This window comes from Giraffa tippelskirchi, chromosome 2, assembly GCF_054371585.1.
Source record: "Giraffa tippelskirchi isolate mGirTip1 chromosome 2, T2T-mGirTip1v1.2.pri, whole genome shotgun sequence".
Classification (NCBI taxonomy): Eukaryota; Metazoa; Chordata; class Mammalia; order Artiodactyla; family Giraffidae; genus Giraffa; species Giraffa tippelskirchi.
In genome coordinates this window covers 36009852-36033677 of record NC_137276.1, presented here as the reverse complement: position 1 = coordinate 36033677, position 23826 = coordinate 36009852, and the positions used below count along the sequence as shown (strand labels likewise).

Genomic DNA, 23826 nt, shown 5'->3' with positions numbered 1-23826 from the left:
AAAATTTCACTTTTAACTACCAAAAACTAAAACCAGCTTTGTAATATTCTCTGCCAATAGTAAGTCATAATCAGAAAGTCCAGGTTTGATATTAAAAAAAAAAAACCCAAAAAACAAAAAGCAACAATCTCTGTGCAGCTCTAGATAATCTATGAACCTCATGCTATAAATAAACAATGTTCCTATCTCTACAATCTCAACATACTTGTTGGTGAACTATTAGCATTCTACTTAGAGATTCTTTTTCCCTCTTCCAAAACATTTAAAACACATCTCAGCTTTAATTTCATGCCAAGCAAATCAAACAAAAATCGATGAAAAAGTTGATCATCATAGTGAACATTATATTAAATGACAATAGGGTTTTTTAAAAAAAAAACAAAAACACAGACCACTGAATTTTAGAAATATAAAATTACAGAGTACAAACTCACAGAGTAAAATTTGAATTGAATGATAACTTTATCACACAAATAAAGAAGACAGAGATGAACTAAAGATTTATATTGAGGAATCACTGCAACAGTAGCATTATTCATAAATTTTACTAAACATCTTCTACCAAGTCAGAAATAGAGAACGCAATATCTAAGGGCTCCACACAATTAAAGGGCTGGAAGGGACTCAAGATCATTTAGTAACTACTACCTCTTTTTCTGGGCAAGCTCTAGGAATACAAAACCAAAACCACAACAAAAAAACACTCTGGATTATTTAATCTTTTTTCAGTGAACTTCTGGTGAATCTACAGCCTTCCTAGATTCAAAATCCTCAAGGTTAGGAAGATCCTCCTAATAGCTAGCATAAATCATTTCAGTTGAAGAGTGTACTCCTCAAAGGAAAGGAAGAATTAACAACCTGGGCTCCTAAAATACCATTTAACAGAAGATGCAGCCTTCCCTGGTCTACGCTAAATAATTCTAATTCCTTTTATTTCCAGACATAGGTACTTAAGGAAGCAAAGAAAACTTTTAGAAATGTTGATTTTTTTTATTATTAATTTATTTATTTTAGTTGGGAAATGTTGATTTTTATAGGGAGCTTTGTAGCTAGATTCATTTTACATACCTGAAAAATTCAAAGTTGAGACAGGCCTTGGGCAAGAAAAACTTATCATCTTGTTTGAACCAGAGTTTGCTCATAGCTGTATCCTGTAATGGAAACACAATATATTTAGGGAAATATAGGCACATTTGACAAAAATCTTCAATCAAATCTCTCTTCAAGAGGAGGAGGACAGAGGCAACAGCTGAGTTTTGCTCTGGAGAGGCTACTGTCTGTGGCTCTGAAGCACTCTCCAAGAGACAGCAGATGGGAAGCTGGAGAGATGACTGGTTACTCTAGCAGCAGAGAGAAATTATCTTATCTCATCCTGGGTCAAAGAGATGGGGACCCAGTGGAGGAAGAGACAGACAGGAGAAACCAACACCAACCATCCTGTCCCTATCTTTCTCGACACTAGGAGGCAGATGGAGGAGTCCTTGGAGGGTAGGTATGAGGCGGCCAGCCTCCCAGGTGGGCCACATGGATCCCAGCCTGCAGGAATTCACACCCTTGTGTGGTCCTCTCTCCTGCACTGGACCAGGGTTGGTCTCTGTCTGACCAACAGAAGATGGCAGATGTGATGGTATGACACTTCTGAGATTAGATTATAAAAGACTCTGCGGCTTCCATCTCAATCACTCATTTTCCCTCTTGGATCTCACATTTTAGGGGAAGCCAGCTGCTGTGTCAAGCAACTCTATGGAGAAGCTCATACAGTAAAGAACTAAGATCTTCCCCAAACCACACAACTAAACCTGGAAAAGACTTCTCCAGCCCTAGTTGGGCCTTCAGACGACCAAAGCTCCATCCAACAGCTTGACTGTCTCTCTCATGGGAGACCCTGAGCCAGAACTACCCAACAGAGCTAATTCCAGATTCCTGTTCCTTGGAAGCTGCATGAGAAAAAATATATGTTTGTGGTTTTAAGCTGCTGAATGTTGCAGTAATTTGTTACACAGCAATGGATAACTAATACAGCCAAGGATGAATAAATAAGCCACTCCCTCGACTCTCCACTCACTCATTCATACCAAATTATATAAATTTTCTTAGAGTTCACTTGAAACTACCTTGCAACTCTGAGAAGAGACATAAATGGTTTAGTGTTCTCCTTACTTTATGCTAAGATGGCCTATTTAAAACACACAAAAAATTAGGAAAAGTAAATAAGCTTTCTCTTTGAATAACCTAAACTTTAACTCATTAAAATGTAATTTTTAAAAGAAAAATGACTATCTTACTAATAATCTAGTTACTTGAGATAAAGTTTAGAAAAGAGGATGTGCTGTAATAATTTGACCCATTTTCCCACACAATCTATCCAAGGTGCGAAATAATGACATGACAAGAACATTTGGAGAAAGAAAACTCCCTTCTCAATCATTCATTCCACGGACTTATAACTCCACTAACTTCATATAGCCACTCTTCCAAAATGAGAAAGAATTGTTTATAAGGGCAGGAAATCCAACAGCTTCCCCTGGATATGCTCTCTTCCAGGCTTTAGAGATTCTTTCATATCTTTAACTTTCATGATGCAGCATAAGTCTACTTCCTTATTGGGTCTTCAGTGAACATGGAAAAAAGGCTTTCAACATTGAGTTGTATCTTTCAACAGATGAATTATAGTCCAGACTTACTACTTTATTTTCTGCAAAGCAAACAATTCCCTAGATTCTATGCTATACAGCAGTTTTGTTTGTTTTGACATTTTTAGCCTTTTAATTTTTTTTTTAGTCATTATCTCTGCAACTCTTCTGTTATCTCTGGAGTGGGAGCCCCCTAAATCAACATAGTACCAAATGCAAGAAACCATCTCTGTAGTCCCCTCCATGTAATAGGTCTTTCCCCTAACTTTAATATCACTGATTCTAACATATTACCTTAATAAGAGAAGGGTATGGCGTTGCTTCTTTTTCTAATGATAAAATTTCAAAATTTGTAGGAATAAATTCATTCTTCGTTGGAAGTTTAAATTTCCCATTGAGATCGGCATTTTGCCATTTCTGGATGAACAGTGAAAAAACACACAAACAAAAGTGATTAGAATATGATTTAAGATTTTAAAACACTCATTTTGCTTAATATCCGGGCAAACAATAAGGAAATAAGTGTCAGCATTCTTTGCCACCATATATAGAGGCTACTTCCAAAATGTAGCACTGACTTTTCATGAAACTTGAGTTGGAATCTCTGGAACTAATCAAGGTTTTACACTTATCTATCTTTCTTCTTTATACATCTCTAAAATGACCAGCTGACATGAAGGAACAATCGGAGACTATGGAATGCAGAGGCTAACGTATGAAGATCACATTTGCTCTAGCTCTTTAGAGAATGGAGAATAACCTGCACAGAGACATACTTCCACAACTGCCAGACAATAGGTGGTTAGTCTAAGAGTTAAACTTTCAGCTATACTAAGTTACCTGCATGTATGGCTTGAAAACTAGGTTAAAGAGGGTTTCTTTCACTTCACTTCTGAAGCTTGGCCCACACCTCTCCCAGATGACCATGTGAATTTCCAAGTGGACCAGTATTTCAAGCCTAAGGTTAACGACAAAGCTGAGATTTAAGTCAGCTTAACTGTAGAATAGGATTGACCCAACCTGCAGGCTGGGTCTGTTCCATGGGTACTTCCAAAAGCTAAGTGAGACTGATCAGGCCACAACTGATGAATTCTGACTTTTAAGACTTTATTATTTAAAAAAAAGCAACCAACTGCCAGTGCTTCTGGGTTCAGTAATCTGGTCTCCCGTTGTGTCGCATAGCTGTGCAGCTCTTGCAGTTCTATTTTGGTTCCTGCATCTGTATCTTTTGGCACTTGGATGGTGGGGAAGTTGACCACATTATTTCTAAGTAGCAACTTAAGTCTCCAGAATGGCTGAATCATAGAGAGCGGTAAGCACTCAGCAAGTAATTTCACTGCTGAGCTTCCAGATCAATTTGTTTTAATTTCCACTTGGGGCAGGTTTGTCATGGTCAGAATTTGGTGAACAGGGGTTTTCTCTTGTTTTGGGGTTAGTTCACACCCAGCACTAACCCATGGGAGATCAGCTACCCTCACAGCTTAGTAAGATGCACATTGTCACACACTAAAGGGTTTCAGTCATTTCCTTCTGTGCTGTGACTATGCCAGAGAAGTATTAGTAATAACTTTCTTCTTAAATTCTTTTTTCCATTTTGTCATTACCCTGCTATCTTTAAGAAATGTCTATTGTTAAAGTTTAACTAGTATTTAGTTAGAGCAAGGCTTTCTGATGTCTTCCCATGAATAAAGGACACAATCTCAAAGCTACATAGCCGAGGAAAACCAAAAAAGAAAAAGTACTAGACAAGTAGATAAGACTCACAAACAAAATCCTGACTCCTGATGTATAACACCAGCAACATACTATTTACTATACATACTTGTTTTGAAACAAACTGTGATGATCTGATGTTGACAAAAAGAGCAATAATACAATATGAGGCATAAAATATAGCCCCTCCTAAGCTGAAGACAGTATGAATCCCAGAACTGCTCCCCATGTGTGTTCAGAGCAAGGTCATGAGTTCTCAGAAACCCTTGCATCTGTCTTTCAGGTCCCCTGTTTCCACCTCTTCCTGCCTGTCTTGGTGCCTTTGCATCCCTGTGGACTTTGAACTCCAATGATCTTTGACTGCATGAGGCTGAAGTCTGCTTGACAGCCCTGCTGGTCTGGCAGACATGTGAGAAGATGGCTATGGTGTCATTTCTTCATGCAAATCCTAAGCTCCAGCTCTCCACCTCCCTGTTTACTGCTCTTGGGAGGGTACAGACAGTGCTGGGCCACGCCTCTCCACACTCTGGGCCGGGAATTGGTTGATCCAGGGAGCTCATGTTCTTGTGTGTCCCTCACACATCAGGCTTCTTCACAGATGGGTTAACCCTACCTTAATGACTTCGTCTGGTATAGCTTCTTGTTTGTACTGGGTTCCGTACCACTCTTCTGTGCGATCAGTTTTTCCTTCAAAAGATTTGGAAACTATTGCAACCCTAGAAATAGATGGGAAAAAAAATCTATACATTCATGTTGTATATATAAATTTACAGAATCTGACTCATGAAAATATGAATAAATGTCCAAGAATGTGTTGGGCTTCTAAGACCAAGTAAGTTCTGTGAGGCTAGATGAAATGGCTATGTATGTACAGCAGTCTCTGATCAGTCTCTGTTACCCTTTGATTACAGCCCATCATTTTGGGTGTGAAAAACTGCTTGCAAAGAAGATTCTTGTTATGAATGCTATTGACTAGAATCTTAAAAGAAGAGTAGTTATGGGAAAAAAAAAAAGGAACAAAGGTCAGTTGAAAAATAGTCTTTGAAAAGGCACAACAAAGTACTCCTTCCTGGGGAACAGCTCAGGCCCAAGGTTACAAGAATGGCTAAGAAAACTTGTTGGCTCATGCAGAGAACCAAAAAAACCTAAAAACAGTTTTTCATTGTAACTTGCTAATTTGTACTCTGTTGTTTTTTTTTTTTTCTTTTTTCTGCCAGACACTACCATCAATTAACTGTATGTATTACATTTACACTGGCCTTCCTGCTGCCAGGGGAGATGGGGACAGGACCAAGAAAAACATTTCTTTCTCTGATGGGATAGTAGGAACTTTACAGAAGAGAAATAAGAAGGGGAAAAAAATAGTTTAGGGAGGGAAGGCAGAGGTAAAATGTCAGAAGATTATAAGCAAAGAAGCCAAAGAAGCTCTGTACCAGTGGAACTCCTGTCCTAGGGAAGGTTGCTGCCTTTTAATTATCAAAGTTAGTATCATTTCACTCTAACTAGCTGGCTCAACGCCAGACTGGGAGCAATCCTTTCGAATCGTGTCGATAGAGTGCTAGGCCAATAGCTTGGAAGGCTTGCCATGTAGTCAGTCCTGTTATTCGTTTCACTTCTTTACGTCCCAGTTCAGACAACTAGGTTCATGTCTATTCTTGCTTGTTCTCACTTATCCTCCCAGAGGTGAGGTTCCAGTCTCTGAATGTCAGTCTCACAGCTGAAAATCCACTCCTTGCAGTCAAAACTCCCCTCTACTGAACACTCATTCATTTTCAGAATCCTCATCTCTGTGTTCCAAACACCTGCCCATCACTGGATTGCCTCAACTCCAATGCCTGACCGTCAGAACCACCATCTATTTCTTATTCATTCTAGATAAAATAGTCTACCTGGCTAGTTGGACTTGGCCTTCTCACTTGCTTCAGGGTAAATATTACAAGCAATCTGACTCACCTGTCTGTTAGAACGACTGACTTAATCTTCTAGTTTATGGTATTCCTGATCTGGTCTAGCTGCCACTGACCACTATCAGTTCTAGAAAACATGCTAAATAAGAATATGTTCCACAGAAACACATAAAAGAATCCAAGGGTCTAACAGATGAAAGAGTTTGGATATTGTATCCATGTTGGCAATTTGAGAATCCCTTATGAGGGGTATGTGTAGTGTATACAGAGCTCACATGGCCACATGAAGAGTATGTGATGTTTCTTAAGGACATTCACTCAATACATGACAGAGCCAGCTAAGACTCAGTCATAGAAACTGCTTCCACTCCTGTTGATTTCTCAAAGAATGAATGGATTGATTCTTGGGGAGACACCTCAAAAATGCATTAGAAAGTGGAATTACATGGTAGAGAGGTGGTATTCCCATCTTCTCTTCCATGAGATGCTTGATTTTGAAAAAGTTTATTACATAGATGGCTCTGATTTCCCTGAATGACAGCCCCATGTATGAGAATACTGAACAAGGGATTGATTACAACTTATGAAGACTGGAGCATTCACTCAGCAGTAGACTTGCCTTCTGGAACAAGGAAACTTTAAACTCATTTCTGAACGAGAAAGTGAAAAAAACTCAGGGAAAGCTGCCAAATGTTCTGGAGGATGACTATATGACACAGAAAGAAGCAGACAATGTAGGCTGACGAGTAAGTTAAAAAAGGGGGAGAAGGGCGATTTACTAGGTACAATCCTGAGGGATTTGGATAGTTAGATACCAAAGTAAAGTGTATCGGTAACAGGTGAAATGTTACCATGAGGCTCCTCAAGCTAGGTAAATACCAAATATTGGCCTAACAAAAAGAGAGCCCAAGAGTTAGCGTATCATCGAGGAATTAAAAACTGAAATAAAATGATAGAGTATGTATTTTCAAACAAATTATGAAGGGGAAATAACAGAAGAGACAGATTAGACACATGTCAAACATACAGAAATCTACAAATCAGAGTGTGGAAGCACAAGAGGACCTCAGTTAGGAGAAAAAAGGCACAATAACTGAGGTACACCACAGAGAGCTACAGTATGTTTAACTGCAGACAACTGAGAAAAACTGGCCTGGACACTGCAGCACCTTAGACTATCTGCTGGAAACCTAATTATGCTAAGAAAAAAAAAAACAACCTAGTCTCTATGAGTTTTTTCCTAAATGTGTGTGTGTGGGCAATGCTATTCTTTAATTCCATCTACAAAGAATTGGCTACTGATATGGTACTAACAGAGGAAGGCATGGCAATCCACTCCAGTATTCTTGCCTGGAGAATCCCCATGGACAGAGGAACCTGGTGGGCTACAGACCATGGAGTCGCAGAGTCGGACACAACTGAGTAACTAAGCACAGCACAGCACATAGTACTGAGAGGATCCTTGGAAATAGGAGAGAAAATGATCCTTTAGTTTCATACTGAAACTTACAATACTAAGAAAAAGAAACAGTGGGATAGAATGAATGCTGACTGCTGAGTTCAAATCAGCCTTTTAGAAGCGTTCAGAGGAACGAATAGCTGCCGCTGCTGATAGGAACCATTCAAAAATAATCTTGACTACAGACATTAAAAGGCAGTATCATTCCCAAGGGATGAATTCTCATGACACTTTTGCAAATAACCCCTGAGACAGAAAAGAGGGAAGACAGCCAAAAATGAGAAGAGGCTTCACAGGTAACTGTGATGAATTTAAAAAAGAATTAGTAGGAAGTGCACAGACCTGGCCATCAGAAACAAATTCTGGTTGATACCATGACTCTCTTTCTTCGAGATCTTGCCAAAATCACAGTTAAGATCTAAATTAGGCAAGTCTCTGGGCTTCAGTTTCAACACTTTTTTAAAGGGATTCAACTAGATAAATTCTATCCTCTTACTAGTAGAATTCTACAATATCATGATATTAAACTATATTTTTAAAAGATACACAACGGAGGAAGAAAAAAGGCACAAAAATCTAGGCACAAAAATTAATGATTTATTTGTCTGTCTTTATGACAGTACTATAATCATCTTAAGTACTATGGCATTAGAGTAAGCTTTCGGATCTGGCAGTTTTAGTCCTCCAACTTTTCTTTTTCTGTGTAGAAGTGTTCCAAGTAATCTAAGTCCTCTGTAGATCCATATGAATTCTGGAATCAGCTTACCAATATCTAAAGGAAAAAAGCCTACTAGGACTTTGACTGTGATTACATTGAGTCTGTGAATCAAACCGGAGAGGATGGATATTTTAATAAAATCAAGTCTCCCTATCTATGAACAAGGTCTTTAATATCTCTTGGCACCGTTTTGTAGTTTTTGTGTAGAGATCTTGTTCATCTTTGATTAAATTCATTCCTAAATATATTATGCTTTTGTTGCTATTGTAAATACTTAAAAAATTTTTTTAATGTTTTATTTTGATATAATTACATATTTCTATAGTTAGGAAGTTGTAAAAATAGTACAGGGAGATCCTGTGTCCTTTTTACCCAGTTTCCCTCAATGGTTACATTTTACCTATTATAATATCAAAACCAGGAAATTGTTGCTGGTACAATGTGTGTGTATAGTTTTATGTCATTTTACCACATGTACCGATTTTGTATAACCACCAATAATATTTCTTTTAATTTAATCTCTCTACTGTTTGTTGCTAGGATATGTCTGAAAAAGTTCAAACAATGGTAACTAGGAAAATGACTAATAGAACAGTTCTGTCAGAGGATTTTTTCAAAAAGTTTTATCAGATTGCTGATTTTATTCATAAAATGACTGTTCCAAAAAACATATTTACTCAATCACCAAGTTCCCAGAATTTTGGAAATATGTGCTCACAAGGGGAGAAAAATTAAAAATGCAAAATATGTGCCAATCAAACGTATTCCTTTTATACTTGACTTTTAGAAAATATAGATGAAATTCAATTTTAAGGCAGAAATATCATGTGGTAGCTCATAAGCGCTTTAGGGCTGATCCGCCTCTAATAGAAATATTTGTTAGCCTAACAGCTCCTCCAATTTTTGATTTCCTGATTAACCACTGGCCAGTCAGAAGCATTGAGACTGTAATCCTTACTTCCACTTAAAAAAACAGAGGGTGTCCTCACTTGCTTACAAAACCAGATAAATGAGCTGACACTTTGGGAGTTAGAGTTAGGATGAAGCCAGGTTAAGACAATCTATTATTACATCTTATTCATAATAAAATTATTATTGTTTTTTTAAAAAAAGATCTTCATGTTTTCAAGATACTGACTTAAAATAATCAAGACTGGAAGATGAGTAAGTGAAGAAGTGTGGGTAAAGATCAAAAAGGCTAGCCATGTACTGACTGCTGAAGTTTGGTATTGGTTCATTATACTGATTCTCTCTACTTTTGTAATCATGCTTGATAAAAAGTTTAAAAGCATTTTATTCACAATTTCAAATTTTCAGATTCTAACTAGCACTGAAAATCTAGTATGTAACAGTAAAATTTGTAGGGTGACTCACCGGACATTTTCTGGTCTGAGTTTATCGAGAACCATCTCTATTAAATCTGGTCTAAATTCTTCCAGTAAATATTCAGCTGTGAGCACTTCTTCTAGGGGATAATACTTTTTAAAAGGAAAATAAATACAAAAGTAAAATGTGCAAGGCTATGATACAGTTTAACTTATTAAAGCAAACAGATCTCTAACACACTAAATCCTCTATTTTATACCCCCCCTTCCCTCTGATTAAATTTTATTTCATTGTCAAGATTTCTGAATCTTCTCTCCTTCTTACCACACTTTAAGCAATTTCACATTGTGGGATAATTTTACTGTTAATCCCCAAATACACTTATGTTATAGAGAACAAGTACATTTTTTCAGGGAACAAGTTATACCTCTAGCTAAAAACTGCATGTTGATAAAAAAAAAATTTGGTGATTAAACGCTGACATCTAAAGAATTCTTAATATAAAATATATATATTTTAATAGAATTTCTACTCAAACTTCAATGAATGAAATCAGACAAGCATTTATAAAGTTGTTATGGAGGAAAAATGGCTTATATTTTCAGTTACTAAAGAAAAATAATGTGGAAGACGCTTTTTAGTAAGGGCAACTTACTGAGACAGACTGATTAATTCACTCAACAAGTATGTAATGAACACCCTACTCTGTGCCAGGCACTGTTCTAGGTGCTGCTGTGGGTACGATGGTAGGTAAGACAGATGACATCCCTGCTCTCGAAACAGCTCATGTTCTAACTGGGAGGAAAGTGAAGTAAAAGTGAAGTCACTCAGTCGTGTCCGACTCTTTGCGACCCCATGGATTGCAGCCTACCAGGCTCCTCCGTCTATGGGATTTTCCAGGCAAGAATACTGGAGCGGGTTGCCATTCCCTTCTCCAGGAGATCTTCCCAACCCAGGGATTGAACCCAGGTTTCCCGCATTGTAGGCAGACGCTTTACTGTCTGAGCTACCAGGGAAGTCCTCTAACTGGGAGACAGGCGGACAATAAACAAACAAATACTGTCATTATACTGGTAAGATGCTATAAAGAAAATTTAAAAGGGGCAGGGTCATGATTGAGAGGTCAGGGAAGGCATCTCTAAAGGAGAGACATCTGAGTGGAGACCCAAACGAGAAGAACCTAGCCAAGCAAAGACTGTAAGTGTTCTAGGCAGAAAAAAAACAGCAAATGACACGGCCTTGAGAGGGAAAAACAAACTAAATGCTTAAAGATTAGACAAAGAGCCAGGATAGCTGGAGTGGAATGGGAATGAGAGAGGTGGGAAGGGGAGTGGTATGGAATTCGGTCAGAGAGAGTCTGGAGTCAGATGTCGTTATGGGTCAGGTAAAAAATTTAGATCTATTTCAACTCTGATGGGAAACCACTGAAAGGATTGACACAGAGGAGTGAAATAATCTGATTTGGGTTTTCAAAAGATCATTCAGGCAGGGGAGAAAACACTAATGCTAGGGAGACGGCAAACACGGAACTCGGGTAAGACTCTATGACGGTAATCCAGGTAAGAAATGAAGGTAGCTCATATTAGGGTGACAGCAACGGAAATAGAGAAAAGTGGGTGATTTATAGCTTTCACATAAGTCGCACATGACACATAGTAAAACTGAAAAATATTTAAAGCCAGTAAGCAAGATGTCTATGTAGTGAAAATATTACAGACGATGATTTTCAGGATGATGAAAATCAAGATTTTAAATATGTCTTCACATCAGAGTTTACTAGTTGCTACACAGTCTAAAGTTTTACACTGTAGCTTCAATTTTTATCATTTGTGTAGTACTGAAAGTAACATATACAGGATCACTGAAACACTCTATGTGCCAAAGTATAGAGTAAAATAACAATAAACTTACATGTAATATTCCTGCAATTTTAGAGGTATAACCCCGTGGCCTCTCTTTATCTTTAAACCTAAAAGCAACAGCATTCAAGTCCTAAAATGAAAAGTTAATCCAATTAGACATAAGTCACCTGTTATTTAGAAATATTTTTTTCCTTGGCAGTGGGGGTTGGTTTGCCTCCCATTTTCCTCCCGTTTTCCTCCATATGTAACTAGAACACTTTCTGAAAAAATGGCTATGCTTGATTTAGATATGTACAGAACACGAATGAAAATAACAAATAGAGAACATGATCCTATAGGCTAAATTGTTGAAACTATTAGTCGAAGAATTAGGAAAACTGTGAAGGAACCCTGTGAGATTCATCAGTTGCATAGATGATGATTTTACTGACCCTCTCAGAGAACTATAGCCTGATTAGAAGTTACTGTACTAAGTTTCACAAACAGAGATTATACCTTTAAACAAAATACATTTCAGTCTTGAATAGATCTTAGAGTAGACGTTAAAAAAAAACTCTTAAAAGACTTTAAAAATTTAAAAGACAAATACCTTTTGTTTTATGCAAAAAAAAAAAAGGACAGGCTTTTCCCTACATACAACAATAAAATCACTTTTAAGAACACAATCATATACATAACAATTCATTGTTTCTTTGAGAGTTCAATACAAATTTTAGATACAGCTTCAGACAGAGAACTGGAGTAAACACTGATACACAAAAGCTCAAGAAACTCCTGGCTTTCTTCTCAGGGATAGAAAAGCAATCTATTTGCTTCTTTCCTTTTCCTCCTAAAAAGAGGCTACTTGATGCCTTAATCCTTAATTGTGCTTCAGGTAACCAATCAGACTAGTTAAGACTAGGCCTTAAAAAAAAAAAAAAAAAAAGACTAGGCCTTAACTAAAGCTACTATGCATTTCAAAATTTTAGAGTTTAAATTAGGAAAAATAAAAACTTTAAAAATTTCACTGGGCCTTACATTTAAATTAACTCACATATACTTGTTTCTTGAAAACTTTCCATAAGAAAAATTTTGGTGAAACAAAAAGTACCTTGCACTCTTGGAAAACCCATTCTTGAGGTCCTTCTGCTCGTAACTTCTGAATGTATTGAAACATGTGCAAAATTATATCTTCAACATGTACTAGAAAAAAAGTGCACACTTAAAAACCATTCAGTGTTCAATCCTTCAAAGCAAGGAGCTTACTCCTAAGGTAAGTCAGGTAAGTAGAAGATGGCCCCCCTTAGAAATGGACTTCTCACCTCCCTGTGACTAGGTTTAGGGTCCCACATACATGGCCTTCCAAGATCTGGGATTTGTGACATAAGGGACTTTGGGGTAATAAATGAGCAAATAAAAAGTCAAGTACACATTTTACAAACGCAACATAATGATCAGTTGTTAAGGAGGGAAAATCACCCATGAAATGGAGGCCAAGTTACAACAGATAAAACGGTATGAATTAAAGTCTTTATAGCTTTACAACAAAAAAACAGATCCGAGCATAAATAAATTAATAAAATTTAATCATAAAAGATCAATTTTTATTCAAAAACGGCCAATACTTACATAATCCTTCCTCAGTCAAGTCCACATTAATGATAAAAAACATAAAACCTCGGGCTCCTTCCTTTTGCCCACCAACAAGAGTATTTACCCAGCCTGTAACATTCAAAGGAAATCAACGTGATTGCTGTGTGTCTTCTTTTAAGACAAGGAATTTTTAAAAAAAAATTCATTCTATACATTCCCAAGAGACTAGAAGGGCATTCTGCAGAAAAGACTGGGCAAAAATCAGTTCAGAAAAGCAGTTTCAGACACTGCAAAAGATTCAAGGAATTTTGGGGGTTGGGAGTTTTTCTTGGGACTCCTCAAATCATTTCCCAAATCAAGAGTAGACTACTGTGCTTAAGTGCTATGTACAGAGTCTGAGTGGAGAGGAACCTTGGGAATCTACTGACTGATTCTAGTATTAATACACCTTTTGATGGATTTGATGGATAAGAGTAGATAAATGTTTCAACTCATTTCATAAGAGATGGTAAACAATATACAATATGAGGTTTACTTTTATTAACCTCTATCTTATTTAAAACATGGGCCACTGTATCTTTTGAAATATTTAAACTTCACTGCTCAATGCAAAAGGGTAAAACAAATTATGAAAAAAGACAAAAACAAAAACCTCAAAGAAAAAACAAAAGCATACTAACAACCATCACCTCACTCATAAACTCTAAATAGCCTCATCTGAAATTAGCCCTTCACAGGGAAATATTTAGGAAAAATGAGAGCCAGAGTAAAAAAAAAAAAAAAAGATGGAGATGGGGTACTACCGTCAGAAGCTGGGACCCAAGAGACTCACCCTTTGATTTAAGTTCTGATAACAGACTTCCAGGACCTTCGTGCCCAATGAGATGACCGAGATAATGACCGGGATTTGATTTATAGTATTTCTGAAGGTCAGGTATAGGAAATGTCACATAAAGATTCCTGATATCCTTAATGGGTACTATTTTGTAAAGTTGCTGGGGGAAAAAAACAAACCACAAAAGATTAGCTATGTATAGCTTCTAACGAAAGAAAAAAAAATTAGAAACTATGAAGAATACTGATTTAAAACAAACAACAACAACCCTGATTTTCACGGAGGAATCCCAAATTCAGGAGAGAATCAATTGCCAGAAAAAATCACACTGACCAAACAGAAATAAATGACCTGGGCTCTTTCTTAGTGGGATTTCATTACAGTTGGTATGCAGTCCATGTTTGGTCCCCTGGACCATGTGGCTCAATACTTTTGGATGCTTGCCTTCTGGCATTGCTTAACAGCTTCTACAGTCTGCCAAGGTTATAGCTACCAAAACTACTTTTAGCATGAAAAGATCAGAACATATTGTTACCTTTTTGGTGATACATGTCCCTAGTATATGTGAAACTGATTTCATTTGACTCCCCAGACAAATACTAAAAACCATATAAATAATGAAACCTCTAAAATGTTCTATGTACTATTTGGCAAACTAGGCATATATTATGTCCATAAATTTAAAACAGAAAAAAAAAAAAATACTAGCAATACATGCACTTACTTTAAGATGTTCTTCTTGGAAAGGATGTTCAGGAAATTCTGGCAATGGGACATTTTTGTTCTCTACTTCAGAAAATAACTTTACCACCAGATTAGTCAAGTCATCTAAAGATTCTACAAGAAAACAGACAACGGAAACAGAACTTAAACTAATCATAACACCTAGTGGGTAGTATTTAAAACCTTAGGATTATATATGTACATATATAAAATCACTATGTTGTATACCTTAAATTTATACAATGTTATATTTTAATTATATCTCAATAACGCTGGTGGGGGGGACCTTAGGATCTCCTGAAAAATCTCAGGACTACTAAAAGGAAAGCCTAGGAGTTTTTTAAAAACTCCATCTGATAAGTTAAAGCATTCAGTTAAACCCTACCACAGCCTGTATAACTTCTGTAGCTATGCAATATTGATAACGATTATACCTCACAAATGTCTGCCTCTTTATACTTTAAAAAATTATTTTATAAATATTATCTTGAAATAATTTAAAATAAACATTAGAAACAATAACAGAATAATTAGTGGCATTTGGAAACTGACTATTTTATCTACAATTTCCAACAGGAACATATTAAACCACTGGCTGATAGACAATAACATTAACTTTTTAACAGTCTAAACCTATTATTAAAAGTCAAATGTTAGCATCTCTAAGTAACTGATTTTGTGGGAGAAAAGTATAAAATGGTGAGAAGAATCCTGGATCGGGGATCAGAGGACTTTGATTCTAACCCCAACTCTAACACCAACTGCTGCTGCTGCTGCTAAGTCGCTTCAGTCGGGTCCGACTCTGTGCGACCCCATAGACGGCAGCCCACCAGGCTCCGCCATCCCTGGGATTCTCCAGGCAAGAATACTGAAGTGGGTTGCCATTTCCTAACACCAACAAATTATGTCAAAAGAGTATTTAGACAAACTGGTTAAGCACTCCAGGTTCTATGAAACATGAAGGCTAGGTAGGGTGATCACAAGTCAAACTTGAGTCAAACTCAAGCAAAGATTTGTAATTGTTGGTAAGATTATATAGCCATGTGTGTGAAATTCTTCTATGTTATCTATCAATATTTTTTATAGAGAACTGTATTTGCAAAGTTTATAAAGTTATATAGATGAGATGTTCACTGCAGTATCATTTTTATAAAAACAATAAAAACTGGAAGTGACTGAAACATCTATCAGTGTGTACATGTTATAAGACTTCTCTACATTGGAATTTTAGGTAGTCATCAGTGAGAGGGAGGTTTGTATGGGCTGACATGAAAATATCTCAAATTTCTGTTAAGTGAAAACTGCAGACTTCAGTGCCATGTAGTATAATCTCATTTAATTTTTTAACAGATATACATAAATCTAAATCTATTAATGAAATTCTACTTTTGGAAGTATAACAAAAAATGATTTAAGGTGACTATCTTTGAAGAGGGCACAGTGCTCATAAGGTGGGATGAGGAAGAGGAATTGATTTCCATTTTTATATATTTCTGTGTGAGACAAATATTTTCTGTGCACACGTATTACTATTATTCTAAAAAGAAAAAAGTGGAAAAGGTTATCTTTTTATAAACAAGATAACCACTCACCTTGATTCTGTCTCCTCAAAAATAGGTTATTTATAAATGGTATAAATATTCATCACTTATTACTGTCAGGAAACATTTGAATCAAATAAGAAATTTCCCTTGATATTCTATGACCCATTTTGAACTTTTCCATGAACTCTGTAAAAAACACTTAATCACTATTTGACAAATGTCTCTCTCTCTATATATATATATAGTGTGAAGTTCTCTTTTAGGTCTATGAACGTGGGTATGTGCACTTTATTTATAAAACATATGCATTTTTACTTCAATTTTTTGGACTTGTATGAAGAACCTTAACATGTCCACAGCCAAATAAAAGGCCCAGCCCGTGGCTGCCTGCTACATGACAAGGGAACTCAGGAGTGAAGTGGATGTATCTTGAGTGAAAGATGTCAGAGACATCTGACATAAAGAGACAGACAGATGGGACATGCAACTAGAAACAAGGCGGGTGGGCAATAGTGATTTGTCAACCTGAAATGTGGATGCCAGTGGGGCCCTTCACAGCAAGATTCTACTAGGGTACGCCTTTCCTTTTCAAAGCACAAATTCACCGTGTAGCTTTTTAAAGGTAAGACAATTGTACCATAATGCAACATCTGTCTTCACCATTAGGCTGTGAGCTATCAGAGATCAGGGAACTGAGTCCCATTCCTCTTTACATTACCAGGACTTGGCCATCCTAGGGTCTCCACTTGACAGTTACCTATTTGTCAAGTGTCCAGGTAATTGGTGCTGCCACAACTAGAGAGAGGGCCTCATGGGAAAACAGAGAAAAACTTTTTTGTCCCTTTGTGACAGAGATTCTGCCACACGGTTACTCTTCCTCTTCCCTCCTCCTAGAAGAAGGAGCAGTATTAATCCTCTAAGAGATCCTGTTTCTTCCACACACCACTGTACCGTAAGGACACCTCTCCCAGACCTGTCATCAAATCCACTCAGTTGAGCACAGAAGGTCAGTCACACTGGGAGACCAAACTGAAACAAAGAAACTCTTTTGTTTCTTTCAGATGCTCATTCTGTCACTTCCACTAAATCAAGAACACTGAGGGCAGGGTTCATGTCTGAGTCATCTGTCGTCATTATTGCTTGCCCAGTAAGTGCTTACTGAAATCATGTGTTTTATCTCAGGAGGACATGAACAAAAATGCACTTAGAAACCTACTCCCAGGACTAGGCTCTAAATACCAAGTGATTTTTTTGTTTTTACACTCCACAGACTTACCTACCTTTAGAAAGAACATAGAATATAACACACAGGTTTTTTTTTTGGCCTTCTCCTTGGACTCATTTTATATCCTCATTCTACTATCAAGTTAAAATAAACATAGGAGTTTATTTTCTACCTACAAAAGTAACAGTTACCAATTTAAAAAACTTAGAAAAACAAAAGAAGAAAAAAAAAGAAAACAAAAGTCACCTACAATCTCATGATTATGGAATGCTACAAACAGCTACCATTTATGGAGTATTTGCTGTGTCGCCAGGTACTATGCACTTTTTCTGCATTATCTCAATTAAACCTCACAACAGATATGAGGTACCACCTCCATTTTAGCAATGCAAAAACTGAAGAGCAGGGAACAGAAGTAACTTTGTTAGCTCACAGCCACACACTGGGTAGGTGGTGTATTAGGAATTCAAACCCAAGCTCTCAGACTCTAGAGCATGAGTTCTTAACTATTATAGCACATTATTACATTTCTGGTATGTTTTTCTACATTGTCTTATGTCTCCCATTTATGTCTATTATTTTAAGAAATCCCCAAATGGGATCATAGAGCACACAGTGTTTTTATAGAGTGCTTTTGTTTTCTATTTAATACATTAAGAATATTTTCCCATGCTATTAATACAGTCATAAAACTATTTATTCATTCAAAATTTATTTACTAAGTTTTCCCTTTACCCCAGACAAATCAGTGAACAAAATAGTTTCTATTCTCAAGTAACTTACATTCTGGTACAGCAGACAATGAAGAATATTTAATATTTCTTTAAATATTAAATGTGTGATAATTTTTAAAGATAAATGTTTGATAAATGTTTTAAAGAACAATAAAGCAGCTGGGAGGTGAGATAGTGAGAGAAGGGATGCTATTTTCTGTAAGATGTTCTGATATAGCTATAACGTCACTATTAATCAATCTCCTGTTAACGAACATTTAGCTTGCATCTAACTTTTTACTAATAAATACTATAGTGAAACATCCTTGTACATCACCTGTTTGAACAACTCTGATGATTCCTTAGACTGCACTTCTAGAAGTAAAAATGTACTTTTTAAGGGTGATCCATCTTAAATTCTCCTGGGTAAAGTGTGGAGGAACTGCATAAATTGTATACACAACAAACACAAAAGAATACCTCTCTTCATAATGGGTATTAGTTAAAACAAAATCCAAACCAAGATTATGGTAATTTAATAGGGGAAACAACATATTATCATTAATTTGCACTTTTAGAATCAAACCTTTGTTGCTTTCTCATAGTTTTCCTAGTTTATAATCATCTGCCTTTTGATCTTTTAGTTTTCTGAATTTTATAAGGTCAAATCTCTCAATCTTGTCCTTTACACTTCCTTTTCTTGCTTTTATATGCGTAGAGCACCAAAAGTGAAAGTGAAGTCGCTCAGTCGTGTCCGACTCTTTGCAACCCCATGGACTGTAGCCTACCAGGCTCCTCTGTCCATGGGATTTTCCAGGCAAGAGTACTGGAGTGGGGTGCCATTTCCTTCTCTAAGGGATCTTCCCAATCCAGGGATCAAACCTGGGTCTCCCACATTGCAGGCAGACGCTTTACTGTCTGAGCCACCAGGGAAACTCCAACTTCCAACGATTGATATTAATTTGTATTTTCTTCAGGTCTCCATTTAAAATCACCTAAGCTGAAGCTTCAATACTCTGACCACCTGATGAGAAGAGCCAACTCATTAGAAAAGACCCCGATGCTGGGGAAGATTGAAGGCAGGAGAAGATGGGGATGGCAGAGGACGAGATAGTTGGATGGCATCACCGACTCAATGGACTGAGTTTGAGCAAGCTCCAGGAGATGAAGGACAGGGAAGCCTGGCATGCTGCAATCCATGGGGTCGCAAAGAGTTGGACACAACTGAGCAACTGAACAACAAGGTTCTTTTTAGAACACAGTGAGTTAAAAACAAATTCCCCTCCACATTTTCTCCAAGAAGATCACCTGCAAGGCCTCTGAACAGATAATAGGAAATATCTTATATCTTTCTTCTAATACTTTGAAAAAGTCAAAATCCAATTCTATGAAAAAATTTTAAGATTTCTTACCTCGACCTAAAACACAAATAGCCATTAAGTTCGATGAATAATAAGTAGAATGGAATTTTAGTAGCTCTTGTCTTACATCAATGCCTTCTTGGTTCGGTCTAGTCTCTAGAGTATATTTATTACCTGAAAGGAATGAAAAACATTTCTAAGAAAAAGCAAAATAAGTGAATTTTAAAGTTTCATAATTATTACTAGCATTGTTTTAAGGTAAACTTAAAAAACAGAGTCCAAACAAACACATTTATAATGATTAGCCAAGTATGTTTGACCATAACCTGGATAAACAGGACAGTATAGAACAAACTAGTAAAATTTTATCTATAGAGCTTTCCCTGTGGAACTTGAAGTGCTTTATAAAAATTATAGTTCTTAAAATTCCTATGAGGTGGTAGGTATTATGAGCACTTATAAGACAAAAATGAGGTCCACATGGCCTCCATTCACACTTACTTTAATTTCCAATTCCCTAGGTGGCTCCAAAGTTAATTGAACATAGTCACTGAGGGATCTTTTCGGAACTTGCCAAGTTACTTGTGGAAAGAAATGTACTATTCTTGGCTAAAGCATTAAATTTGTGATGTGAATTCTCATGAATTTGATCTAGACTGGTAAAAATAGGATGCAATGCTATTCTTGTAAATCTCAAGCGATGTATACAGAGTACCACTATGAGATCTATTATGAAATTTAATAACTAATTCAATTAGGATAAAATGTGCATGTCAAGAGCAAATAGTCAAAGTAAGTACTACATTTCTAATAAAGATCTTGCCATTTAAAGGCTGGGAGGTGGAATTTCAGTAATTGGTATCTCCCTAAAAATGGCATCTTGACTAGAAATATCTTAAAACCTAGTATAATAACTTTTATTGTTCCCACTTATACTACTAAATGGGCTCCTGGCAGAACATATTCTCGACGTGTTTTCCCCCCTTGGGTTATTATAATGGCTGATGAACTGGCATTTGGAGAATCTTTCACTAAACTGGGATCCAGAGAGAGCCACCAGATGGCGTTCTCAGATCCAGTCTTTATCCTTGAAGAGCTGCATTGTACTCTTAGCCAAGATTCATGCCCTGAATACTTCAATCAACCGATCTAGTGGAGTGTGCAAGAAACAGTCCAGCAAGTACTCAGTAACCTTTTTCTAGTTAGAAAGCAATCAAATGTACTCATATTCACTGGCAGCAGCCTGCTAATCAAGTTTCCAGGTTCTTCACCAGTGCTCTCAGTTTCAAGAAAGATCCAGTTCCACTCCAGATCTGCTCTACTTGAGGTCCTAAAACATCCCCTCATTCTACCTGAGGGATCCAGATGATCTAAAAAGTATCCAGAGTCCTAACTCCTCAGAGAAAGAAAGAAAGAAAAGGAAGACAACAACAAAAAGCTCCTTTTCTGGGTAACGGTTAAAAGTTCCCTCATATTAAGGTGAAATTTGAGTATATACCTCCCTTTTTTACTAAATGAAGGTTCTAGAAGTCTCAGTTCCAGAGGGACTAGGCCCTAGAGCTTCATTACTCATTTACACTGCAAAGCACAGATTCTTACAATATGTCCATTAAGATAGACACACTGGGACACCCACGCCTGGAGAAATCATGTTTTATTTCAAGACTGTAAGTGTGATAGCATTAAGACAGAAATCACATTTTCAGTGTCAAGTGTGATCTGATGTGCCTAATCACAATCTGGTCAATATAGTGGTTTTTAAAACAAAGCCGCAAATCAAAATATATAAAGACAAAGGGTATGGCCTCTGTCTAGAACTTAAAATTCTTTCAGGTTGACTAATTCTAGCTCATTCTGCTTTGATTTTAATATACCTGAATATCTTAGCATTCTAATCCCTACCCTTTATCTTTAGGTTCATTTAAGAACACAGAGATAGGGACTTCCCTGTTGGTCCAGTGGCTAAGACTCTGTGCTCAAAATGCAGGGGGACTAGGTTTGATCCTGGGTCAGGGAACCACACCCCACATGAAACAATGAAGATCTGAGATCCTGCATGCCACAACTGAAATCCAGCATAGCCAAATAAATAAATAAATAAATATTTTAAAAATAAAAACAGATTAAAAAAAAACAAACAAAGATAAAGCACGAACATACCCTAAATACACAAAGATATGTATCACTGGAAAAATACTGACAATGCCACAGTAAAAAGAGCCAGAGGACCACAACAGAATACTATACTGCAAAAAGAATGAATAACCCACTGTTCATATGCAACAGTGTGGAGGAATTTCACAACTTTCAGGTTGAATGAGAGAAGCCAGACATAAGACACAGAAACACTGTATTATTTCATTGACATAAAACATAAAAACAGGCTGAACTAATCTTAGTCATGAAAAGTCAGAATAGAGGTGATCCTTGGGTAGGTGGATAATTACTACCAATGGGTACAAAAAGGTGCTGGTAATCTGTTTCTTGACTGGTGCTGGGTCTACAGTCTGCTGAGGTTTTTGAAAATTCAATGAGCTATGTATAAATAAGAGCAGTATATTCATTCAACAGATTTTTCAAATAGCAGCAAAAGTAAAAATACCATAATAATTTATCAGAGCCACACACACTTTTCAGTATATTTATTATATTAATATTTCAACAATAAATTAAAAGAAAAATGAGCCAAAGGAGCTATTTTGTAAACAGCAACCTGGCTCACCTAAGGCACAAAAATCTAGTAATTCTGTATCTCTGGCCAAATGGCTAAATAGACTCAATCACATTTGCTCTGAAAAGTGGCTTTTAGCCACAAAGATTCCATTCTGTGAAATCTACATATTCATTTATTTGCTACCTAGATGTTTTCAGGCTTTCTAATATGTAGTGATGGAAGGGAACTCTGGTCCATTTGGGAACACAGCCCAGAATGCCAGTCCTGTATCCTAAGGCACTCCTGAATTAGAAAGAGGAAATGGTCTCCACTATGACTCTCTTAGGGTCGGATAGTCAGCTCTTAATACATTGACAGAAAAACATGAATACTAGGAGTACATGGGCCAAAGAGTTAGGCTAGTTATTAAGTTTATTAACCCTTTTATTAAATATTTTTAAAAAGTTTTTTAAAAACAAGAAGGCTAGCTAGTGGAAGTTCTCAAGAAATAGTTGAGGAAATGAATGGAAAAGCAGGACATAACACAGAGAATACCTAAATTACTGAGCAGACCCTGTTACTATCAGAGCCATCATCCCCAGGTAGGGAGGTGCAGAGGAACAAGCACTGCCTTTGGTGTGAGCTGAGCTATCAGCTAATCCAGGGTCAATCTTCCTCTGGTTACATGACCTTGAACAAGACTTCCTTAGGCTCAATCTGCTGTCCTGACATTGGTAGACTTACATCAAATTTAAAAAAAAAAAGGTGTAAAAAAAGTGTAAGACTAATATTTAACAACCAATTAATAGAATAAAAGTCTGATGATACCAAGCATTGTGGTGAAATGAGAACTGAGATGCTGCATGAGGGAGTGCAAACTGGATCAACTACTATAAGAAACAATTTGGCAATATCTGTGCAATCTAAAGATGTACATATCCTAATACACAGTAATTCCACTCCCAGTGTTTCATTCCTAGAACCCTAGAGAACTCTGTGTACAAGAAAACATGTGTAAGAATGCTTATAGCAGCACTATTGAATCAACAGGAAAAAGGATAAAGAATAGTAATGTATTCAATAAATTTTTCAGAAAGCAGCAAAAAAAATTTATCAGAAGCACACTCACCAATATGGATAACTTCTACAAATATACATTGAATGAAAAAATACAAGTGGTAGAGATTACTTACAAAATACCATTTTTATAAAACTAAAAAACTATATAACACATTGCTTAGAAATAAATGCATGACTTAGCAGTGTTATCTCTTGGGAGCAGGGAGGAAAATGCAATTGGGGAATTGTGCAACAGATGCTCAAACTGTACTTGAAACACTGTTTCTTCAAGTAATGTGTAAAGAATGACCTTGGCAAAGCTTTTGTACTGATCTCTTTTATGACAAATAATAAATCTGCAAAAACATTAAAGAATTGAATATAATACTTGATGTATAGCAGAAAATAGACAACCAGTAGTAGCTACTTCTGTTATGATTTGAATTGTAGGAGGGACTCTTGGCTTCTGAATATAGCATAGGATCCGTGTCATTAAAGTAGGGAAGAAAGCTCGGTAAACGGT

The 23826-nt window shown here is 36.7% G+C and overlaps 1 protein-coding gene across 11 annotated transcripts in view; it reads right to left on the bottom strand.

The window, feature by feature from the left end:
- Positions 1 to 23826, bottom strand: part of IDE (insulin degrading enzyme) — a 111208-nt gene that overhangs the window by 23477 nt on the left and 63905 nt on the right. For 8 of the 11 annotated variants that reach the window (XM_081554401.1, XM_081554402.1, XM_081554406.1 and 5 more), the window contains exons 5-14: positions 19643 to 19765; positions 14750 to 14862; positions 14023 to 14185; positions 13227 to 13319; positions 12709 to 12800; positions 11668 to 11748; positions 9805 to 9908; positions 4960 to 5062; positions 2928 to 3050; positions 1069 to 1151 (exon numbers count right to left, since the gene is read on the bottom strand). In XM_081554401.1, coding sequence (XP_081410527.1) covers positions 1069 to 1151; positions 2928 to 3050; positions 4960 to 5062; positions 9805 to 9908; positions 11668 to 11748; positions 12709 to 12800; positions 13227 to 13319; positions 14023 to 14185; positions 14750 to 14862; positions 19643 to 19765 — 1078 coding nt within the window. Of the gene's footprint in view, positions 1 to 1068; positions 1152 to 2927; positions 3051 to 4959; positions 5063 to 9804; positions 9909 to 11667; positions 11749 to 12708; positions 12801 to 13226; positions 13320 to 14022; positions 14269 to 14625; positions 14898 to 19592; positions 19766 to 23826 lie in introns of all 11 variants that reach the window. The other 3 variants (XM_081554430.1, XM_081554437.1, XM_081554426.1) reach the window with 3 other exon arrangements.